Genomic DNA, 22,281 nt, shown 5'->3' with positions numbered 1-22,281 from the left:
CCACGCCAATGCAAGAAAACCAGAAGACCCGAGTAATCTTTCACTTTTTTCATGATTCCCAACGCAACACCGCCGCCATGACGACAAGTTTACTTGCGCATGGAAGAGGCACGGCGCTTGCGGAGCTCGGCCTTCTCGGTCTTGCGCTCGGCAACACGCTTGGCAAGGACCTGGGCGTATTCGTTCTGGATAGGGGGTTAGTATGACTTGAAGCATCAAGATAACATGTATAATGGGCAAACGTACGGCCTCGTCCTTGACCTTCTCGGACTGGCGACGCTTGAGGGCAATGCGGTGGCGCTTGTGCTGGAGACGCTGGGGGGTGACGAGTCTCTGGATCTTGGGAGCCTTGGTGTAAGGCTTCTTGCCCTCGCCCTTGGGCTGGACCTCGCGGCGGATGACGTACTTGCGGACCTATAAGTTGCAGCAAAGAATGCCTCATTAGCCACTTGCAAAGGGTATCTGTGATGTGTATAGCATTGGGATTAAAGCCCGACACATGCTCCCACCTCTTCCTTCTCTCTCCCTCTCTCGTTTTCTGATATATCTGGCGCACTTTCTCAAGGCATTCAACAGATATCGTCTGATGAAAGAAGTAGTTCGAAGGCAGAGGGGAAACACGGTCCCGTCTCTCACACTCTACCTGGTCCGCTCGACCCTCCGCCGCAGAACCAGGTAGGCGATGACGAAGTGGCTGTTGGAAGGGTGGACCGCAACAGGGAGCACACATACATCGTCATCCTTGGTGAGGCTGAAGAACTTGCGGATCTTGGTGGCACGCTTGGGACCGAGGCGCTTGGGGTGGACGACGTCGGTGAGGCCGGGGATGTCGGCCTCGCCCTGCTTGACGATGGAGAGGGCAAGGACGGAGAGGTCCATGCCGACGATGCAGCCGCGGACGGACTTGCGCTTGCGCTCACCGGTGCGGCGGGGGCGGTAGCAGGAGTGTCCCTCAGAGAGGAGGAGGCGGACACGGGTAGGGTGCATGACACCCTGCTTCATCGGGAAACCCTGCTTGTCGTTGCCTCCGGTGATGCGGAAGATGTAGCCCTTGAACTCGTCGCCGACGGAGTCACCGGGGACCTCAGCGCCCATGCGCTTCTCCATGAAGACGCGGAGCTTGCGCTCATCCTCAATGTCGATGAGCTTCTGGCTGCCATTGGCAGGGTAGGAGATGTTCAACTGTGGTCAAGAAAAATGGTCAGCAACCTTGAACGTGACAATTCCACCCCCTCCGAATATTTCCAAATATTCGGCGCGGTGATCAGACCGCCAGCGATTTCGAACTCGACGTCGTTGATATGGCAATTCCATCGCGTTCGATTGTATCGCTCTCGTCTGTCGGGATATGGTGTTATCGTACCTTCATCTTGCCGGCGTTGGGTGGTGCAAGTGTTGTCGACTGCGGCTGGGCGTTGGGCGTGGATTGTTCAGTGGGAAGGAGGAAAAGCGGAAAGTTACTCTTGAATTTTCGAGAATGTGTGCGTCGCTAGAGCCCTGCTGCAAAAAAAATCCCTAGGCCAATCACAGGCCGCAGGAAGTTCTTTCGGTAAGTTTTTCCATGGGCCGTGCTTAGACAGCCCCGTGTCACGTGTCTATCCTGTTTAGGAAGGTACGCGGGCCGGGATACGTACCCCCACCACAGCCTCCGTTTTCCGGGCAGGTTCAGATGGACGATTCCACACTGTTGTAGTGTCGCGCTTCACGATTCGCGATCAAGACATCCGTATATCACGAACAAACGTCGTTGCTGTCACTCAGGCAATCTCCCAATTACGGCTGTGTATCATTTATATCGCCAACTAAATCAACACACGACATCTACTCTCGACAATGTCATCGGTCAAAATCTATCCTCCTAAGAAGGGCTCCTCAGCTTCAGAAAGCCCATTGCCCCCACTCATCAAGACACCCTCTGGATTTGCGCTGCTTGAGATGCAAGGAACTGTCAACGTGCCTCATTTCAATCCCGACGAGGAATCCAGCAAAAAGGAGCCTGAGATTTCCATTGGCAAAGTAACATTCCCTGACTATCACCCCGAAACGCAGGAAGAGGGCAGCACGGCCTGGATGAAGCGCGTCTTCCTCTATGTCGGCCAGCATCAGAGACTACAGGGCGAAGTTAAGAAGCTTCCGAAGGCCATGGCTATTATCCGGCGGAGGGGAGGTGCCACTACTGGCGGTGAAGGAGAGGCTGAGGAGGAGCTCGAGATTGCTGAGATCGTCAAGTACAAGATCATGTTTGGGAACCGACCAGAGCCCGTTGGTACGGAAAACACATAAGAGACGTCTTCGTTATCGACGGTTCGAGGCCACCGGAGCGATCTTTGAAGAATGACACCCACACCGACGAGGCTAGTCATGATGTGGTGAGAGGGCAATTGTTGCCAAGGACGATAGCGGTTGCGGCGTTCATCCTGTCGTGTTGCTACGATACCGGACCAGGAGAACTATGACTGGCACGGCAGATCCCTTGCCGTCTATATTTCCGTGACGCTTGTTCATTGCGGCGGCTCCGGTGCCATCATAGCCGGTCATCAAACGTAAGACTGGTATGCCACCTTGATCTGTCTGTGGCAGATCACCTTTGGCTCATGAAGCTCTCAGCAAAGGTTGCCAACCTCACATTCATCCCCGCTACATCTTGGTTAGCGTGATCATCAGGGACGCATCTCATAAGCTCGTATGTCTTTGCGACAGAATGACAACTACGGCTCACAAATCATACCGCTGCGGTTCGAGGCATTGGTAGGCTGCGGTCAAAGCGACGAATGAGACACGCATCAGCTTCCCCGGATCTTCGGCAATTGCATCTTTCTGAGCAACATCATTCGAGTGCCGCATTTATCACTGGTTGTTTGAATAAGTCACGTTGGCTCAAGTAGCATCAATGATTCGAACGTGTCGACTTATTCTGCCTAAGTACCTTGGTTGGCGGTGCTTCATGGTAGTTATTCTCATAATCAGCACCAGTTGTTTGCTTGTTGGATAAGCCACAACAGGTAACTGGCGCTTGGTCTACCAGTCTGCGAATTTCTTGGCCGTTACCCATCTCATTCATTGGGTTGCGTGCTTGTTGGTCTCCTTTAGAGATGCAAGTCAACACGGATCGCTCTGATCGCAATTTAGTCGGAAGAATGAGACCCTACTTGCATTTAGGCATCTCTCCTTCAGAATCGCATAGTCAAAAGTCCCTGTGTCATCAAGCAATGAGGCGATGAAGGATTTTGGAATGAGACGAACAACCGAACAGAATGTAATTCGCTGCCGCGAGGTTGTGAGGCGACGGCCCGTCGCAACAAACACCTCCAACCACGCGTCGGCAAACAGACAATTTATTCCAAGGCATGATTTTATTGGTCTCGATATTCGCTTCCGGAAGCATTGCGCAGCAGGCTTAGTCGCCCTGTCAACTTTACTCTGGTTTGAGTTCAATTATGAGGGACTCCGCGGGTCATACAAACCAGGCTGACTGAAGTGGGTATCAACGCTAGTGTTACTATGCCCATTGTCTTCGTCACTGTTGATGAGCTTTCTTCATATCGATGACCAGTTCAATTTCTAACAAACATGCGTTCCAAGCAACCTCATCCCAGTCTGGCACCATCGCCTTCTTCAACAAGTGTCATGGATAGCCTCGGCTCTCGCCGAATGCTCGGCCAAATCAATGGACATAATAGCGGCCTCGACAATATTCGTAGAGGTCGAGGTTGTTCTGACAGTCAGGGATTCTCCACGCCTCCGCACCGGCCGTGAGGGGACTCTGGAGACTACCCGAGGAGGCTATTAGGATAAATGCTCACAATCCAACTCTAATTTAACCGCAGACAGCCTGATTGAACGGTTCCCCATTCTGCCCCAGCAAAAGATGGGGAAGGTCATGCCAGGGACGATCCCTGAAAGCCGCTAATTGAGAGCACCATTGGTTCTATCCAACCGTGACCACCGCGTCTTTGGTTCTCACCGGAATGAGCTCCTCTTCCAGCGCACTTGTCCCGGTACCCACATCACGGGACTTGACCTTTGAATCCCGAAGCCCTTCTCTCTTCCAACCAACGCTGTGTCACCTAGGCTTGCAGGTCTTGGGACCAAGGCGCCGGTACATGGTCAAGCCGGGTTCCTATCCCTTAGAGGACGTCACCCCACGGCGGCAGTCCTTGCTAGCTTAGTAGCTCGGCACTGTTGCATTGGATGATCTGGAGATTGCTCTCGTCCGTTCGCCTGGAAAATTGGGGTAATCATGGGGAAACGGAATCGCATCGGGGGCTGGATCTTGCATATATGAATTGCGTCGCCCTCGTTATGGAGTGGTCCTATTGACCTCACCTTCGTCCACGCCGGCCTCGGTCTTCCAAGATAGGTCCTCTCGTTTCTCGCCCAAGTTTCATTGTTACCAGACGGTCAAGATGCACATCCAATCACTCACCGTTCCCCTCCTGGCGGCGTCCTTGCCCCTAGCCTCGGCTCAGCTTGACTACTACGCGAAGAAAGCAGGCTTGTTGTACTTTGGTGCTGCAACTGACTCCCCAGGACAGCGCGAGCGCGCTGGGCTGGAGGCATCCTACGAGCAGTACGACGCCATCCTCGAGGATATCAACGAGTTTGGCCAAACAACCCCGACAAATGGGCAAAAGGTTGGTGTTGAAATAACAGCTTGTTAGTAAAGGATTCAAGTTAACGTCTCACATAGTGGCTTTTCACCGAGCCCTCGCCGGGTGTTTTCAACTTCACAGAGGGCGATATCGTGACCTCCATCGCCGAAGAGAACGGCCAGATCCTCCGTTGCCACGCCCTTGTCTGGCACAGCCAGCTCGCCCCCTGGGTTGAGAATACAACATGGACGCCCGAAGAGCTCACCGAGGTGATTGTCAGACACATCCACGAGGTTGCTGGCCACTACAAAGGCAAGTGCTACGCCTGGGACGTCGTCAATGAGGCTCTTAACGAGGACGGCACATATCGCGAGTCCGTTTTCTACAACGTTCTCGGCGAGGAGTACCTTAAGTTGGCCTTCCGCACCGCGGCCGAGGTCGATCCGGCGGCGAAGCTGTACTACAACGACTACAACCTCGAGTCGGTCGGTCCCAAAAGCGAGGGCGCCAAGCGCATCGTGAAGCTGCTCCAGGACGACGGCATCAAGGTTGACGGCATTGGCATGCAAGCTCACCTCGTAGCTGATAGGGCGCCTAGCCTGGACCAGCAAGTCGAGGTCATTCGCAGCTACGCCGAGCTCGGAGTCGAGGTTGCCCTCACAGAGCTGGATGTCCGTGTCGAGCTCCCGGTAAATGAGACAAACCTGGCGTGGCAAAAGGAGGCGTATAAGAACGTAGGTTTACCCAGTCACCCACCCCATCTTCGGATGCATTCAAGACGCTAAGTAATTCGGCTGTAGTCTACCAGTGCCTGTCTTCAAGTAGCGGCTTGCATTGGCATCACGATCTGGGATTTCTACGACCCCTTCAGCTGGGTTCCCGCCGTCTTCCCGGGTGAAGGTGCTGCCCTTCTCTGGTTCGAGGACTTCAGCAAGCACCCGGCCTATGATGGCGTTCTCGAGGCATTGAAGAACACGACTGCGGCTCCCTGTAGAAGGAGGCGGTCCTTGGGGTCTGGCAAGAGCAAGAAGCTGTTTTAGTTAGTTATATAGGCGAAGGGGTGTCGGGTGAGCTTTGTAACAAGCCTTATTGTCGAAAGCTTAGCGGGAGCAAAGCAATGAAGGCAAGAGTCGGTTGGGTACGCGATTAGCATAGCGTTCTTGGCATCAGCAATAGCTAACTCCGCCATAATGACAAGCCTTATCGGCTTTGAGAAATCAGAATGCAGTGTTTAATCTGATGTGGACAATATCCAATAAGAAAACATCTTAATTCAGTTCATGTGGTGGCTTTTCCCCGGCTTTACAGGCGCAAAAGATCGACCTCAAAGGGGTCAGGTTTTCGAGAGAAACTACACGATGCGGTGTACTTTCGAACCATGCGGCACACGCAATGTGCCCCAGGCACGCACTCAACTCGATATGGTAATTTCGATACGACAACCGCGATGCAATTAATTCAGCCCACACTTTGCGGACATTTCAATCACCCGCCAGGGTCAACTGGCTCCGATCGCCTTAGTCTTACATCAACAACAAGCTAACAGATCCAGCTCCGTACTCTTAAGTGCCAGCTACTCTTATCATTGTGTCAGAGAGCTCTTGGGCAGGGGCACAAGTTTGTTTTTCATGTTTCTTATTTAGTTTGTTCATGTAACACCTTCGCGGGCTATGGGAAAAGGACTGCCCCTATATGCTCTTGGCTCACATCGTCAGACAGTTGAGGGTTCTCTTCAAATAAGGTCTCGGGCCGAAGATGGATTTCACCGCTCGCACTCCGCATATATAATTGAGCCTTGAAGCCGCGTACTTCGTGGCCGTTAAAGTTCTTTTGTCGTCCACTCACAAATTCAACGTTGAATTGTTGTATCCTCGTCGTCTCCGGTGGTAGGCCCGGATATTTAGGATGTACCCCTGGCGTAACCCGACCGTCCATATTCAATTCCACCCCGTGTTCTATTTCGATGATTCTCCGAGCCAGAGCACACATGCCGTCCCTATCCCACAAGTTCTCTCGCGGCGCGGCGAGAAGTTTGAGAAGACGCAGGGCCTCTAGTCGGCAACCCAGGTCCCTACACCGCTGTGCGCAGAAGAAGAGCGGCGCGATAAAGCCCATTTCGAAGGCGGGGGTCGTTTTAATTCCTGTGCTGTTTTGTTCGGCGGCGGCTTGCGCTGTCTCCTCGACGACTTTGCGGAACTCGTCGAGGAAGTCATCGTAGCCCATCTCGGAACGTATGAAGGCGTTGTTCAACCAGATCAGACAGATCCGATATCTCGCTAGAGCGAATGCGCGCGCGAATCCCGAGATTTTGGATGTCGTTTGCCCCCGTATGGCTTCGAGGTCTTTGAACATGCCGTACCACTTATTTAGTTGGTTTAAGACTGTGTCCTGTTCTTCTAGGAGTTCTGATGGTACTGGAACATCTTTCCTTTGTCCTACGCGATATGTGTCACCGCGGCGGATAGTTTGCAAGGATTGGTTGAAAACGTCGTCAATCATGGCTTCGGCTTCGGAGAACGTATTGAAAAAGTCCGGTATTGGGCATCTCGAAATGCTCAGATCGAGCATATCCGATGGTCCGCTCCCGAAGAAGAAGGGCAACGCGCTCAATCTTCGAAACAATGGCGTGAGGTATTGCCTCACCCACTTGTACGAGGTAGAGTCGGAGCTGGCGAGTATGGCAGTGCCGTGAGCGCAGTGACGGAGGGCAGTCTCCCGGTTGGACTGCAGGAATTCTATACAAATGAAGAGGAGACAAACCAGCAGCACCAGCCCCTGGTTCTCCATGACGGTCAATTGGTTAATTGCGGCGTTGTAGTGACGCAAGGCGAGGGCGTTATCCTGGATCTGCTCGCTCCCCACGTCAAAGGGGCTACCCTGAGCCCCGGTGACGCCCTCGTACAGCGAGCTGATGGCGAAGATGGAATGCCTCACCGCGGGCTCGTACCGGCTGAATTGAATGACGAGATGCGTCCAGAAGTAAGGGTCGGTGGCGCCGGGCAAGTTCGGCCCAACAATTTCACAAAAGAAATGCAGCGCCCTGCTCTCCTGTCTGGTGATGCTCGGGAACATGCTCTGGGCCCTGAGCAGCCGGGGCTGATCTAATTCGGCGGCTTGGGCCGGGTCCACGTAGCCATCGCATGTACGGCCGGTGCTGGAGCACCGTATACACTCTGGCTTGGCCTCGTCACACTTGACTTTTCGGACCCTGCTCCGGTGGTGGTGATTGTTAATAAGGAATGCAAACCTTGCCGCATGGAGGGGGGGTATGAATCTATGCGGGGTGCCTACTTGCAGGTAATACAGCCGGTCCTTGTCTTGCGACTGCCTTTGCGGGCCATCCTATGATGTGCGGAAAAGAGAAGACGACGTGCGCGATCTCGCTCCTCGACGACAGAAGCCGATTGAAAACGAGATGTGTTCCTCTTCTAGTTCCTTCCCCTCATTTGACTTAGGCAGCGAGCTGTTTGACGTGAGTCGGGAGCTGAAGGTTGAGGCTAAGCAATGCCAATGTAGTAGTTCTAACAGAAAGTTCCGCGAACCAGTCGACAAGAATGAGCCAATCAGCAGAACGCATACAAGACATGCCTGTTCTTGGCGACGTTGCGCACAAACGTAAACGGTGCAAATGGCCCTATTCGGAAGGGCGCGGTGGTATCCTGGAGAGTGCTGGCGCTCCGGTCTCACCTTATCGCAAATAAGGTGAAGGAGAAGAGTGCTGGTGTGGGACTTCCAGGGATAAGTACGAACTCGCCAACGATGTCACCCCTGGAACTTTTGGGGCACAGTAATGAATTCTGAGTGGCAAGATTTCTGACCAGGTTTGGATATAGGGAGGGTATCGTTCGCCAAGAATGATCGACCAACGAAATAATCTGAATCTTTGTAGGAAGTACGCATTTGGTTGGCAACTTCAGCCCTACCGCTGAAGACTCGTGTTCTCGAAAGGAGGTGGACAAAGGACACGGTTAAGATGCCCTTACCAGCACCGCATGCAGGCGGCGTAGCGAGGTATTTAGCGTAGAATCAGCTGCCAAATGTACCGGCTGCAACGCGAATGAGTGAATTAACTAGATGCAGCAGGTCTCAGAAATTTTGAAATGGTCATCAATCCTCTTTGTGATCTTCTTTCAACGTCTCGATTTTTACCAAGAGGTGATCCCAGGCGAGACAGCCAATAAACTTGTTTGGGGACGATTTTTTATTTGATTGAGATGTACGGAGTAGATTCAGTTCTTTCGACTGAATAAAGGGTGAGACTCGAAGGACCTGGGACAACAAGAAAGCGAACCGCAAACTTTGGCGGCTCTAGTCCTCGAGTGCGTTTACACATGTATAATACCTCAAATACCCATCAATATGCAGGCTTAGATAGACACGACCTCTCTTAAATTTCCGGCGAATAACACCTTTCCGAATGGGCAAGGTACATTTATAAGGGAGTCCGGGTTAGTTGAATTTGAGCTACCAAGCCTGTAGCAGTGATTTGAAGGATTTCCTTGTTCCAACGGCAGGAAAGCAAAGAAATATCGAGTGCTTAGTCGTGTCTGGGACAGTTTCCAGATTACATCGAAAGAGGTATCATTACGTGCTCCTATATAAACCATAAACTTTTGTTCTCGTTTTAGTCTTCCTCCTCACCCTTCCCCCTGAAGATGGTTATGCCGATGCCTCAAGCTGGCCAGGCTTCACGCGTCCCAGACCATCCTTTCCGTAGTAGTCCATGGGATACACCCCTTTACCCCAGTCATCGCGCACCTCTAGCGCAACCAAGGCCTCGTACGGCGTCAACAGCGGCCGCGGGAAAGCGTAGCCCCAATCGATGCTCAACCGCGGGCACGCGACCTGCACCCAGCACTCGACGTCGCTCATCATGGCTAGCTTGCCCGGGAAGATCTCGCTGAGCAGCAAGTTCACCCATGGGATACCGCGGTCCTTGAGCCGCTTCTCGATGAGGCCCATGGTGTGCGGGTTCCCCTGGCGGCCGAGCGAGCCCAGGATGAGACCCCACTTCTTGGCCGTCTTGGCCGTCCGGATGGCCGTCCGGCGCAGGTCCTGCATCTCGTCGTGGCCGTACGTCTCGCGCGTCAGCTTGCGCGAGTACGGGTCGTAGCGGTAGGCCGGGATGGTTGGGTTGTGGATCATGATGCTCTCGAGATGGAAGCGGCCGTCGCCGAGGTAGAGGATCATGTCGACCTTGTCGTCGTCGTGGAGCTGCGGGCTCGTGCAGCCGAGGATCTCGCCCTTGCTCAGGGGCGCGATCTGCGGGACAAGGACCTTGAAGCCGGCCTTTTCGAGGGTGCCGCGCACGCCGTGGATGGTGGCGTTGAACTGGATGGTGCCGACGACGGCGACGGTCTTGCCCGAGGCGAAGTTGCGCTCGAGCGAGGCTAAGAGGTGGGAGGTGTCGATGCTGATGTCGACAAAGACGTAGAGGGTCTTGATCTTTGTCACGTCGACGGGGATGAGGCAGCTGTGGGCGTAGTGGACGAGGAGGTCGCAGCCCATGGCGCGGGCGGTGTAGTCGTCGATGCAGCAGGCGCCGTAGGTGACGTCGCCCATGATGAGGGTCTCAATGCCGGGGCAGAACTCGGTGAGGATGTCGGAGATGGTGGTGGCGAAGAGGAGGAGACCCTCGGGCATCTGCAGAGCGACCTTCTTGGCGCCCGAGGAGCGGATGCGATGGATGGTTTTGGGAATCTCGAAGCTGTAGTTGGAGGGGAGGATAGAGATGGCGGACTTGAGTGCCGGATCATTGAGAATCTCAGGGGGTACTTGGTTCAGGAGACGCGGACCTCTTCTAGGTTGTGCGACTATGAGAGGTGAGAATGAGAATGATTATGCTGTTGCTTCTCATATAAGGCGTCGTGCGTGCTCACCTTGGATGGACTTGCTGTCCTCGATGGACCCGTTGGGGCCTCCATTCTTGGCCGCAGTCTCGGCTGCTGTTCTCCTTCCGACGAAGCGCTTCTTTGGTTGCTTCAAGACTGGCTGAGCCGCAGCCTCCTCCTGGCGATGAGCCTCTTCAATATCGGCGGCGATGCCCAAGTCGGTTTGCGCCCGATCTTCCTCCATGGCTGAGACACTTATTCCGCTTCGGCTTGCACTTCAAGTAGGGGTCCGCTTTACAGCAAATTTGATGTTTTTGTGAAAGGGGGCTCTCATATGAAGCCAAAAATCATCAGACAAGACGCAGGCTACTTTTAGTACAGGGTTGTCTGTCGTACCGTGAGTAAGTGAGTCTCGTTGAATTTGCCCCGCGATCTGGTGCTGTTGCCCCGCGAAAAATTCAGTTAGAAGAATGATACGATAAGATGGTGGGCTAAAAGGGTACATGCAGGTAGTGAGGTGACCAAACGTCCTCACGCCTATTGGCTATAGCTCACATGTGGATTCTCACTGGCTTTCGGTGAGCTCATAAGTCTTGAGAACTCTGAGAACTCACTTGAGAACTCATTCTCACATTATGAAACCATTCCACCAGCTAGATATTTTATTTCAGTTCTCATGACTAATCGGTGTCGCGAAAGGTATGTCTGGGTCCAGTCTTTCTCAACTACCTCAAGCAACAGAAGCATATATGCATGCCTCGCAGAGCGTTTCGAAGTGTTTAAAGAAAATGGAAATCATTATTCGAAGAGTTCATGGTCCTCGTACAAAAGAAAAGGTATGTTTTCGAAAGTGTCTCTCCACCAATGTCGAATCAACAGCGAAGAGTGTATCAGATCAACAAACGTAAAAATGACGAGAGATATCTTGAATATTGCAGCATCCTTGCCTTACCTTACCCCGCTGCATCCCACCATCAGATAAGGTAAGCGGTAGCAGGCCCACCCGTCAACGCAACGAATGATGCCTCCTCTCCCACTCCCGTCCGACGTCCAACCCATCCAAGAAACTATTATAGCTTGCATGAAAGATCGCCAACCTTTCACACCCTACAGTCCTCACGAAAATCATCCGAACGGCTTCATCTGCTCTGCCACGTGGCCAGCATACTTTCTCCCTCCCTCTCTCCAAGATCAGTCCACACGACCAACCCCTACCCAGGGTTCCCGCGCCTACATTGCATAAGTTTCTCATCCAAATCCAAACATATCCCTCCCCCAAAAAGTTCCATCTCACCGTATCTTCAACAATATGGCGATCGCGGTATGGCTGCCCAACACCCCCCCCCCCAAAAAAAAAGACCACGTGTCTCTGCAGATGACTTACTGATGCGGTCCCCTCTTCCTTTCGGCGTGAACAGGCTGTCGGTCAAATCTGTTCCACGGCCTCTCTGTCCCACAACCTAGAGCAGTGCGTGAGGCTCGTCGCCAAGGCCGCTGTCGGTGGTGCCAAAGTACGTCCCATCTGTCCGTAACAAAGGGGGCGTCGATATCAAAACACTCGTCTTGTTCCTTTCCTCTCTCACCGCAATCCCATCCTGCTGCACATGAGACCTGCAATGCAAATGCAGCCTGAAGCACAAAAATGGCTTCATGTCTGCCTCCTGCCCACCCCCCCAGCAACACCACCAACACCAACAGGCGCCGCTCACTGTATTCTTCCTAGGTCCTCTTCCTCCCCGAAGCCGCAGATTACATCGCCTCAAGCCCGCAAGAATCCCTCTCCCTAGCTCAACCGCAGTCCCAGTCCCCCTTCGTCCTCGGCCTCCAGGAAGCAGCAAAGACCCACTCCGTCGCCGTGAACGTCGGCATCCACGTCCCCACAACAGACGCCCAGAAGCCGGCCGTAGCCGTAGACGCCATCACTACCACTCCAAAGCTCCTCAACCGTAGCCTCTGGATCAACGCAGACGGCACCATATTCCAAGCCGCAACCTACGATAAGCTCCACCTCTTCGACTACGGCGCCCTCCGAGAAAGCGCAACAGTCCAAGCCGGCCCCTCACTCACGGCCCCATTCCCCACCCCGGTCGGCCGCGCCGGCAGCCTCATCTGTTTCGACCTCCGCTTCCCCGAACCGGCCCTCGCCCTGACGCATCCGGGACCCAAGAGCCCCTTCCTCCCTGACAACAACGGCGGCCACGGCCCCGCCCAGATCCTCCTCTACCCTTCCGCCTTCACCATCCGGACGGGCCAGGCGCACTGGGAGACCCTTCTCCGGGCCCGCGCCATCGAGACGCAGAGCTGGGTCGTCGCCGCGGCGCAGGTGGGCGCGCACAATCCGAAGCGGAGCAGCTACGGCCACAGCATGGTCGTCGATCCCTGGGGCCGGGTCAAGCTGGAGCTGGGCGGCGTGGACGCCGATGGCAGGGCCGAGGAGGGCGCCGAGGGGGCCATTGGCTTTGTCGATGTGGATTTGGACGAGTGGGCTAAAGTCAGGGAGGGTATGCCGTTGGCTAGACGGACGTGAGTTGTGTTTCTTCCCTATCCTTTCCTTTCTCTCTCTTTCTCGTCATCTTTTTTTTCCCCCTCGCCTCCTTCTTACTCACACCGACCTCCATCTCTTACACGCCCACTTGAGGCTCAAAGTTTTCTCCATGTGAATGACACGCCCCTTCCCCCTAACCCCTCCCCTGGAGGTGCTGTCATTTTTTCTCTCTGGGCAATGAGCATTCCCGTTCCCCCCCGTCACCTAGGATGCCGGGCCCCTCTCCCATCGTGTACCAGCGGGATGGTTTAGCTGATGACCTGAGAGCAGCGATGTGTACCCTGAATTCTGAAGGTCCTCCTTGAGGGTGGGCGTGTGAGCTGTCACATTCCCGGAAAGCAGGGTCAAAGCTGGGATCGCAGGTGTATCCGTAGAGTTACTCGTACTCCGTACATACGGAGTACGCAGTACGGATAAAGGTATTGCAGTACAGACCGGTATGGAGAGGGCCGCGGGTCTCGGGAGAAGGGAGGGGGAGTCTAGCAAGCCTCGCCGCCGGGGAGAGGCGGGAGGGAGAGAAGAAGAAGCACGGGTGACCGGTACGGGCGAGTCGAGACGAGCCCTGAGTCCCTGACTGTCGGTAACACCGCAGTGCAGGTCCTTGAGGGCTTGAGGCTCTTTGTGGGAAAGGAATGCTGCAGGGATGAGCGTCCCAACCACTCGGCGCGTCTGTGGATATTCTAGAAGGGTAGCCGCAATGTTCCATAGATTGGGGGCGCCGCTGGTCGAAATGATCAATAGAGATTAGTGTATAGAAAAATTCAAAAAAGAGGTCCTGGGCTGTATGGGAGTATCCGTACGCACTTTGGCACGAGAGACCGCAAAGGTTACCTTAACCTCCACAAGCAAGACAGGGCCCGTGTTTCGCAGGGTAGAAAGATGAGAAGAAAGAGAGAGAATGACAAACCCACCCCGGTGAGACCCTCACCGAGACAACAATCTCCCTTGAGAGATATGATGTTCTGAATCGATATGGGCCCCGGTTCCAGCGAAACAGCCAACCTACGGCAGAGGCTAGACCGGGTCCCTTGACGGGCTGGGAGGATCGGTTGCATGCCACCGGCAGTTAGCAGACCGAAAGGCCCAATTTCCCAAAAATCCAAACGCCCATGTTCCCCGGTGACCCGGTGAGTCAACATCCCAGGATGAATTGTGTTTCCCTGTATCTGTACAGAGAGTACAGAGTATCCGTACACTACGGTCGGTACTGTGGTATTCTGGACTCTCGGCCTTTCCAGCGGGGTTTGCCCACATTGCCAATACCCTTAGCTCACCGGGGGAAGAAGGGGAAGGACGAGCCGTCGGCGGCTTGAGTTGGATCCGTCCCAGCCCTTTGCATTTTTGTAGCATTTAACTCCTCGGCGATGGGGGCGAGAGCCCCGTCCGGGTAGCGTACTCCGGATTGCCTATGAGTAGCGTACGGATACACACTAGAGCCAAGGAACAAGAGAAGACCCAACGGTTTTGGGACTGGGGGTTGGTGTGTCTGTCGGTGTGCCTGCCCGCTCCCCATTTCCTGGTGCTGCACTGCTGATCCAGGCCTGGCTTTGCTCGTGTCGTAACTACTGCGCATGGGGAGTTTCGGTCAAGAAACTCAGGGGTGATGGGTAGACTGTGAAAGTGAGCAATGAGCATTCTCCTCGCGCCGGAGCTGGACCCGTGATTTGGGTTAATTTTGCCCGGACACGCGATTTGGGCCCATTGGACGTTAGCAAGGGTTACTGTGTCGGCCCCACGAGAGCGAGAGAGAAGGTGAAGAAGGAAAAAGAGGGACGCGCTAGAAGGAAAATCTGAAATTCGAAATAACGTGGTAAAATTAAGAAAGGCAGGAAACGAGATCCGCCTGCTTCAGTTATCCTCAGCTGCCCGGGGGGGGGGGGGGGGAAGGGAGGAAACTTGGGAGGGCGTCAGGGCGTATCCGTACGGCGTAGGTACCTCAGTACGTTGCTCCGTTGGGTTCGTCCAAGTCACCGTGCCATTCCCTCCATGGGTATCCATGCGTGATCCATGCAAGATGGATACCGGTGGAGACGGAGCACACTGACGGCAATGTTTCCCACTGGATAAAGACTTGGTCAGGGATCCGATGCCGGTTTGAGGGTGTGTGTTGAGTGAAGAAGGAAAAAGAGGGACCTTCTTCCTCCTTCTTTGCTTCTTCCATTTTCCTCCCCTGTCGACAGCCCTTGGGGCCTTTCAAATAATGCCTCCGGGGATCCGGGGGCCATGCCCCGGCTACAGTGTCCGCATGGCTTGGTGGGGAGAGAGAAGAGAGGCGAGAGAAATGGCGGCTTTTGGCAACGGCTGTACGTTTGTTGCGGGGACCTTTTGTCGGCGGAGCCTCTCTGATCGGCTTCCTTGAACCTGGGAAGAAGTGAGCAAACCAGAAAAAGGATCCCAAACCGCGGCCCCGGGAAATTTGGTAGTTTGAGATATGCAGAACCTTGCCACTCGTCTTGGCTCCCCGTGAGATTTTCTGCTTCTCCCGGAGCCCCGTCCCCCCCCCCCCCCAAAGGAGTCCCAGGCTTTGTGGTCAGGCGGTCTATCAAACAGGGCCAGGGCTTTCACTCACCGAATTGGACCCTCATCATCACGCCTTGCGTCCCCATCAAAAGGAACTTCTCGAAGAACAAGCCCTTGTAAGGATAGAAGGCATGGGGAAGAAATTTTTCCAGAGGTTGGGGACGACGCGCAGGGAAGCCGGGCACGGGGAAGGGAGTATATCGCACCGGTGAGGGAGTTGATGTCCCGGACAGCCTTGAGGCCTGGGCGGTGCAGAACCGGTTGTTGGAGAGAAAGTCGGGATGAAACGTTGGAAGGATGATCTCTGCTTGTCGAAATATCCTGACCCTCTTCACAAGACGGTACCTACCTCTGCCCTATCTCACTCACCTACCTCTCGGTGACGAAGGCAAAGGGGGCGGCGGGGTGGGGGTTTCGCTAACCAGTCGTCTCCAAAGACATCGCAGAGTCAAGTATCGGCGAGACAGAAGAAAGAGACGTAAGGGGACCCGACTACTCGGTCGAGACGTCGCATTTCCCGAAGGGCATGCATCGATATGCGCCCCCCGCTCATCTGCGCCTCCTCGGCCCTTTCCCCCGTTTCGCAAGGCGTAGACCAAAGCCAGACGTGGGATGTTGCACTCGTGGGATGTCCAAACCGAACCGAGCCGGGAAACTGGCACACTGGATGAGGCTCTTTTCTCCTTCCTGGGTTAGAGGGGGTGCAAAGAAGGGTGGTTCACGCTGTCTCATCTTGCTGGGCCGTTTCGTTCACGATGTGGCGTGTACTCAGTCGGGTGGTGGTGTGTCTGCCGCGTGATGATGAGGGCTCGGTGAGCTGAGGCGTGGCCCATGATGTCCGGAATTGGGTATGAGGGGCTGCCGTCGTTGCTATCTCGTCTTGTTTCCTATGCAATTGTCATGCGCTTCAAATTGGAAATCAGTTACGCATACTCCGTACAAAGTACCCACGGCGGATCTGGATGCGCAGCAACGCAGCACAGCGCAAACACAGCCATTCTTCGGCTACGGCCGAGAAGCGTCGAAGAGACAAGCAAGCGGAGAATTTGTCGATGACTCGGCAGCTGGTAAACGGCTATTTTGTGCGCGCCGTACGGGTAGCACCTTAGTGATCCGTTTGGCCCGGGAGGCATATCCGGGACGTCGTAGAGATACCCATATTTGATAACCCGGGGAAGGGGGAAAGCTGCAGCAATGACAATGTAGCCCACCAAACCCGAGTTCGTGTGCCAAATTGCCGGTACGGACAAGGTGGTGTGTACTTTGTATCCGTAGAGGAGGTTTGCCTTCCGAATGTCATTGGTGTGTGTGTGTGAGTGGTTCAATCTCGCGCCTTGCAGATGGCCAATGAGAGACTGGGGGAATGGGATGAACTATCTCGTTGGTGGAAAACCAGACGCAGCATGGGCGTGTTTGCTCCATATGCGGGTGTATGTCTTTTGGTTGTTATTGACATTGGGCCGTTGGACGCTGTTTGATGGCTCGTTATTGGCACATACAGTTGGTACTTGAATGACAGGATTGTTGGTTTGCGCCGACCCGTCAGTTGTCACAATGACGGCAAAGCCAACGTCCAACCAGCGCGATGGAGACATCTGGTGTGATGCCATGCCCCTTTTCGAGTAGCTCGAGGGGCGCAAACAACGCGGGTTGTCAATCTTGCGTTTGTACGCAAGACGTGGGTTGTTGACTCGTTGGTGATTGATGATGCAGGGGAAGCCAGCAGATAGACAATCCTCGAGTCAAAACAAGATCAATTTTGAAAATTTTGTTCGATGTGAAAGCCAAAAAAGGAGATCGACAGTTAGCCCCCCTTTGAGTGTCTCACAAGAAAGAAGAAACAAAACGTTTCCCCTTCCTTCCCTGCATTGCAACTACCGGAAAAGGTCGGCACCTTCTGCAGGTCGCGCAGTTTAGCTGCATGTTCTCTGCAACCCTCTCTTTCCGCGTCGGGTCGGAGCTGAGGTACTTCCCCAGGTAGGTAGGCTCCTCCTGCTCCTTCACCTTGCGAGTCAAGGTGTGAGTGTGTGGCGCCGTTCGTCCCTTTCCTCTCACCTGGACTTCACCGACCGCTCAGCTTTCTTTCGTCCGAAAAGAAAGTGGATACCCCACCGAGGAGCCCAAAAGGGACATAGCGCGGAGTTCGGTCAATGATAGGCCCGTTTCATCCTCCCTCCGGCCCACCGCGGGCCACTCCCGAACAGCAGCAAAAAGGGAAAGAAAGGAAAAAAAAGAAGGTCCCAGCGCTTTGGTTCCCGGGACGCCGCCGCTGCATTAGCGCCGTGCGAACACACGCCCCCCGGCCGATACCTTACAGAGAGCTACAAACGGAAACGCAGTCAGCTCTCACACGCTCCCAAACAGCCTGAACTCACACCACCCACCCCCTTTTTCTTCTTTTCGCTCTAGGGTTTCCACATTTCTTTGGTCTTGACGTTCCCCGGGGCAGGCACGGCACGGCAGGGTGGTGTAAGTGTGTGTGTGTGTGTGTCTGTTCCTGAAATTTCCCCTATTTCATCTTCCAACAATTTGTTGTAATTTTAGTTCATCAAACCCAAAATTTTAGCACCTTGCCTGATTGCGCAATGGGTTGACCACATCATACGGAGCTGCTGTATTTCGGAACTTCCTATCACTTTTGGCATTTGCGCGTCGTCGCGCAGCGCTTCGGCCAAGGCGCGTGTTCGTCCTCCTCTAAACGCGATTGTTCCTGAAGTAAACCCGTCCCAACGTGTCGCCTCCCCGTGCCACGCGTGACTACAGGATAATGTAATAATGTATGGTGTTTCCAATAATACAGATGTATCCGTAAATACTACGTACTTCACACAGCGTCGGACCAATTCAACGTTACAGAACTGAGCGCATCCGGGAACCATCGTCTCGGGGTTGTTGTGTATGCTCTCGTATACGGTATCTTCCCTACGCATACACTCCCAGTATATTGGTTGGACGACGTACGCGATGCGACAATGATGACAGCCAAGCTACCAGGCAACCTCTATCAGCTGTCACACACCTGGGCACCGGGGCTCCTTTTCGGATGTCCCAAGTGCCAATCTACTACTGCACGCACTTTCACATCGTACCCAATAAACAAATTCCCATTCCATTCATTCATTCACTCACCCAACCCTTTTCAGCTCTCGCGGCTCTCTTCCAGTCTCGGCACATCGAAATCTCGGGGAACCCTACGGCAGTGCTTCCACAACGTCGCATCCGTATGTTGAACTAGCGATGCCCGCAGAGGACGGTAGTGTCATGGTAGCGTCATTGGTGATTTGCCCATACACTACACCCCCCCTCTTCTCGAATGTATTCAAGCTCCTATTCCCAGTTCTCTCTCCCGCGCCCCGGCCCGTACGCAGCCCGGCTCGTAAAACCCATCTTCCGCGTGAGACCGGAGGAAAGTCTAGAAAGTCTACTCCGTAGAAAGACAGGGCATCATTTGAGAGTCGTAGTCTCCCAGACCTCCCAGGCTACACAGTACAAAGCCAGCCCCCCCAAGATAGGATTTGTTTTTTTTTTTAAGCGGAAAATCAAAAAACTCCAACGTCACATCCGAACATGCAAAAGGTCTTGGCAAAGAAAGTGGCAGCACTATTTCCACATGGCCACATCCCATACAGACCATACAGAAAACTTACACAGCACCATCCATGCCATCCGAACGAACCCTTTATCCAAACTCTTGCGCGCCAGACCACGCATCCCAGTACAAGTAACCAACTTGCTTTTCATCGCTTCCTTGAATATTGAATGAATCCTTCACCTGGATTTTTTTTAAAAATATTTTTTTTTTTTTTTTTTTTTTTACTTATCTGATTGATCATCACCTTGTTCATATTACACCCATGTTCGATCCGTCTTCCCCGGCTGCACGCGCACACGCCCGCAACGCACCACCATGCAAACCACGATCTACGACACAGCTCAAGAGAAAAAAAAAAGCAATGTGGGCTGTATCACCACCATCGCCCGTTTTTCTTTTTCTTCTTTTTTTGCTTTTCTTTTTTGCTTTGCCTAGCTTGCCATAGTCCGAAAAGACGACTGCTCAAAAACAAATCACACACCACCACCACTATCATGACCCCTTGCCTCCCCTGCTCCTCCTCTCAAAAAAATCAAAAGTCATCCTCGTCTTGTCTCTCGCCATGGTTTATCCCCCGCTAAATCGATTGACGCTGCAGCGCATAAGCGCCCGGCCGGTTCCTCTCTCTCCCTCGACTAGTTCCGCGTTCCTCAAAGGTCTCTGATCAGACGAAAAGGGGGGGGGGGATACTAGTACCCAAGGTATCCGTACCCAGACACGCCAGAGGAAGACAGTCTGTTGTAGGTGTGTGGCGGCAGAAAATAGCAGAGGTAGCCGTCACGGAGCAGGCTCCTTAGCTTTCAAAAGTCTCATTCGACTCGTCCTGTTCGAGTCGCCGGCAGGCACAACACAACGCACGCGCATACATACATACATACATACATACCTACCATACATACACACAACGTGTCGTCGGCGCGCGTCCGCGTCCCCCGTCGATCATGTAAGTCGTCGTAGTTCGCATGCCCCCGTGATGTGTCATGCCGCTGCTTGCTGCTGCTGCTGCTGCTACCTCATGCGTCTTTGCCCAATTCGTTGTCACGCCCATATAGGCATATGATACCAGTCGGTGGTGACCGAATCACCAACTTTTGACTGAGACCCTTCCTTCGTCTTGGCCGAGCACCCGAGGGGTAGGTGTCTAGGTCCAAAGTGAGAATTCTTTCCTCAAGCATGACGATGGGAGGATGGATGGGCGAGAGTCGTCGCATTCCCCCTTGGCCTAGAACCCCTCTCCCGCATCCCGCATCCGCATCCCGCATCCGAACCCCCCGGCCCCCCGATCTTGTGTGGCTCTCCCCCCTCTCCATTCCCCTCCCCTATAACACTATCCGATCCTCTACTTTGGGTATTCTAGATACTCTACCGTGGCTACCTATACCAAACTAGAACCGAACCGCTCTCTCCCTTCCCTCCCGGATAGACGTCCCGTTGTGTGGGTGACTAGCTCTCTCCCTTTGCCCCCTTACGGCACACCAAGTTGGGGGGAGCCCCCTTGCGATTGGGGAAAACCCTCAGCTACCTATCCTTTACCTTGCTTTTTGCCATGTCTCGCCGTCCATCGCCTATCCCGAATTCTCCTCTTCTTCCTGAACTGAACTGAATTACTCGAGCATCTCACAGAAGTTCTCGAGTCGAGTCGAGTCGAATGTGTCGAGCCGCATGGCATGGCATAGCATAGCATGAGCTTCGAGAGCAACCGCCGCCGCCCTCATACGGGGGGTTAAGGAATGCCCTCGTCCAACAAACACCCCTGTCCGTCTCAGATGCATCCTGCACACACTCACACACATCTGCTAGATCTGGAATGTCTCCACGTCAGATTGGGCACTCGCCTAGGTAGGCAGGATCAGATAGGGCTTCAACTCAAATATCGGTGTGCAATGCAAAGCAAAAGAGAGAGGTGATGTAATATGATTTTTAAATGTTTCATTGTTTCGAATTTGGATGTCTCCTTTTCCTATGCGCTGGCGCTGTGTAGCTATCTTGGCTCTTATAGATGGCAGTACTATACATATGCAGTCTAAAGAGGGCTAAACCCGCGGGGTATCTTCTTTTGTCAATCCCAGAGTCCATCCAAGCCCGCATCGCCCACATATGGACGATCAGCTAGCCGTGGAGCCTCCGGTCTCGAGCACACCATGAGAAAGCAGAAAAAAAAAAGAAAATGGGGGAATAATAAAGATGTAGTGGTAGTAAATCCGTCATCGCCATCGCCTTGTTGTTCTGACAAGGGAAAATGAAAAAGTAGGAAAGCGTTGCTGACATATCCTTGGTGCTCTCGCTCAAACCAGGACCGCGAGGTAGCTGGTTGTGCGTAAAAGTCGACCAAACCTAGAGAATACAGGGGGTAGTTGGTACAAACAAAATGAAAGAAAATCAAAAGTCTATATGCGAATCAGTTCTTTTCCCAGTCCAGTTCCCAGATTTTTTGTAGCCCGTCCCAGAATCGCATTGCCCAAAAGGTGAAAGCAAACAGGAATGAAAAAGGAAAATAGAGATGGAAAAAAAGGAAAACAGGCGCTTGAAGCTGCATGTTTCTTTTGTGCCCTTGTCCGAGAAACCCCATGTAAAAGGAAGATTGTCGTCTCACACCCTCGAATTTGACGGTTGAGGCGGCTGCGAGCCATGTGCGTCGAGGATGGTGGTTGCGTTGTCATGCGTTGCTGCCCGACCAAAGTGCCTGCGAAGCACTCACCGACAGTTTGGAATGGATCCGCCGGGGATATTGTGCCGTCGCCGAGTGTCGTGTCGTAGGACGTCGAGGGCCCAGATGAGGTATGTGAGAGCTGACAGGAAACAAAACGTTTTGAAAAAAAAAAAATTCCCGTCGAAAAGGAGCCAAAGTTCAAGAAACCCAGATCCGTCTATGTTGTAACGCCATGCCCTTTTTTCTTCTCCCTGGTGCAGGTGGGATGAAATGATCCTACAAACACACAAAATAAAATCGATGCCACATCATGAAAACCGTGTAAGGCGTTCCCATTCGCCTTGCTGCTGGGAAGCAAGTTGTGGCTGCGAGCCGGTATGTTCTAGTCTTCGACAGATATGCGTATTAAATGGTGTATGATGAAATGTTGCGAAAAATCGGCCAGGACGTTTTGGTTGTACAGATGAGGTAGTACAGGTGGAAATGGACCGCCAGTATTAGTAGAGTTGTAGAGGATAAGTGTGGGTTGGGTGTGCATGATCGAATAAGAC

The 22,281-nt window shown here is 53.5% G+C and overlaps 9 protein-coding genes across 9 annotated transcripts; 3 read left to right on the top strand and 6 right to left on the bottom strand.

Moving 5' to 3' along the window:
• Positions 1 to 89: 89 nt before the first annotated feature.
• Positions 90 to 1,369, bottom strand: CPAR01_01987 (ribosomal protein S6e; the record flags this gene model as incomplete). The annotated part of the gene is made up of 4 exons (XM_060486275.1): positions 90 to 185; positions 247 to 414; positions 733 to 1,182; positions 1,364 to 1,369. The coding sequence occupies 4 exons, from the start codon at positions 1,367 to 1,369 to the stop codon at positions 90 to 92; spliced, it is 720 nt and encodes a 239-aa protein (XP_060353603.1).
• A 464-nt stretch (positions 1,370 to 1,833) lies between these two features.
• CPAR01_01986 (Ctf8) lies at positions 1,834 to 2,283 on the top strand (the record flags this gene model as incomplete). The annotated part of the gene is made up of 1 exon (XM_060486274.1): positions 1,834 to 2,283. The coding sequence occupies one exon, from the start codon at positions 1,834 to 1,836 to the stop codon at positions 2,281 to 2,283; it is 450 nt and encodes a 149-aa protein (XP_060353602.1).
• A 2,123-nt stretch (positions 2,284 to 4,406) lies between these two features.
• Positions 4,407 to 5,632, top strand: CPAR01_01985 (glycosyl hydrolase family 10; the record flags this gene model as incomplete). The annotated part of the gene is made up of 3 exons (XM_060486273.1): positions 4,407 to 4,634; positions 4,691 to 5,326; positions 5,393 to 5,632. The coding sequence occupies 3 exons, from the start codon at positions 4,407 to 4,409 to the stop codon at positions 5,630 to 5,632; spliced, it is 1,104 nt and encodes a 367-aa protein (XP_060353601.1).
• A 628-nt stretch (positions 5,633 to 6,260) lies between these two features.
• Positions 6,261 to 7,664, bottom strand: CPAR01_01984 (uncharacterized protein; the record flags this gene model as incomplete). Its single annotated transcript, XM_060486272.1, has 1 exon — positions 6,261 to 7,664. The coding sequence occupies one exon, from the start codon at positions 7,662 to 7,664 to the stop codon at positions 6,261 to 6,263; it is 1,404 nt and encodes a 467-aa protein (XP_060353600.1).
• Positions 7,665 to 9,251: 1,587 nt separating this feature from the next.
• On the bottom strand, positions 9,252 to 10,667 carry CPAR01_01983 (diphthamide biosynthesis protein 1; the record flags this gene model as incomplete). The annotated part of the gene is made up of 2 exons (XM_060486271.1): positions 9,252 to 10,405; positions 10,472 to 10,667. The coding sequence occupies 2 exons, from the start codon at positions 10,665 to 10,667 to the stop codon at positions 9,252 to 9,254; spliced, it is 1,350 nt and encodes a 449-aa protein (XP_060353599.1).
• Positions 10,668 to 11,732: 1,065 nt separating this feature from the next.
• CPAR01_01982 (carbon-nitrogen hydrolase) lies at positions 11,733 to 12,950 on the top strand (the record flags this gene model as incomplete). The annotated part of the gene is made up of 3 exons (XM_060486270.1): positions 11,733 to 11,744; positions 11,842 to 11,934; positions 12,147 to 12,950. 3 exons carry the CDS (start codon positions 11,733 to 11,735, stop codon positions 12,948 to 12,950), a joined length of 909 nt encoding a protein of 302 aa, XP_060353598.1.
• A 1,954-nt stretch (positions 12,951 to 14,904) lies between these two features.
• On the bottom strand, positions 14,905 to 15,574 carry CPAR01_01981 (uncharacterized protein; the record flags this gene model as incomplete). The annotated part of the gene is made up of 2 exons (XM_060486269.1): positions 14,905 to 15,329; positions 15,538 to 15,574. 2 exons carry the CDS (start codon positions 15,572 to 15,574, stop codon positions 14,905 to 14,907), a joined length of 462 nt encoding a protein of 153 aa, XP_060353597.1.
• Positions 15,575 to 16,206: 632 nt separating this feature from the next.
• On the bottom strand, positions 16,207 to 17,083 carry CPAR01_01980 (uncharacterized protein; the record flags this gene model as incomplete). The annotated part of the gene is made up of 3 exons (XM_060486268.1): positions 16,207 to 16,375; positions 16,440 to 16,774; positions 16,988 to 17,083. The coding sequence occupies 3 exons, from the start codon at positions 17,081 to 17,083 to the stop codon at positions 16,207 to 16,209; spliced, it is 600 nt and encodes a 199-aa protein (XP_060353596.1).
• A 4,384-nt stretch (positions 17,084 to 21,467) lies between these two features.
• On the bottom strand, positions 21,468 to 21,740 carry CPAR01_01979 (uncharacterized protein; the record flags this gene model as incomplete). The annotated part of the gene is made up of 1 exon (XM_060486267.1): positions 21,468 to 21,740. The coding sequence occupies one exon, from the start codon at positions 21,738 to 21,740 to the stop codon at positions 21,468 to 21,470; it is 273 nt and encodes a 90-aa protein (XP_060353595.1).
• Between the last annotated feature and the right edge of the window lie 541 nt (positions 21,741 to 22,281).

This window comes from Colletotrichum paranaense (assembly GCF_030867605.1).
Source record: "Colletotrichum paranaense strain IMI 384185 chromosome Unknown Scaffold_2.1, whole genome shotgun sequence".
Taxonomy (NCBI): domain Eukaryota; kingdom Fungi; phylum Ascomycota; class Sordariomycetes; order Glomerellales; family Glomerellaceae; genus Colletotrichum; species Colletotrichum paranaense.
Note: the sequence above shows the minus strand (reverse complement) of the source record. Positions and strands in the feature narration are given on the sequence as shown.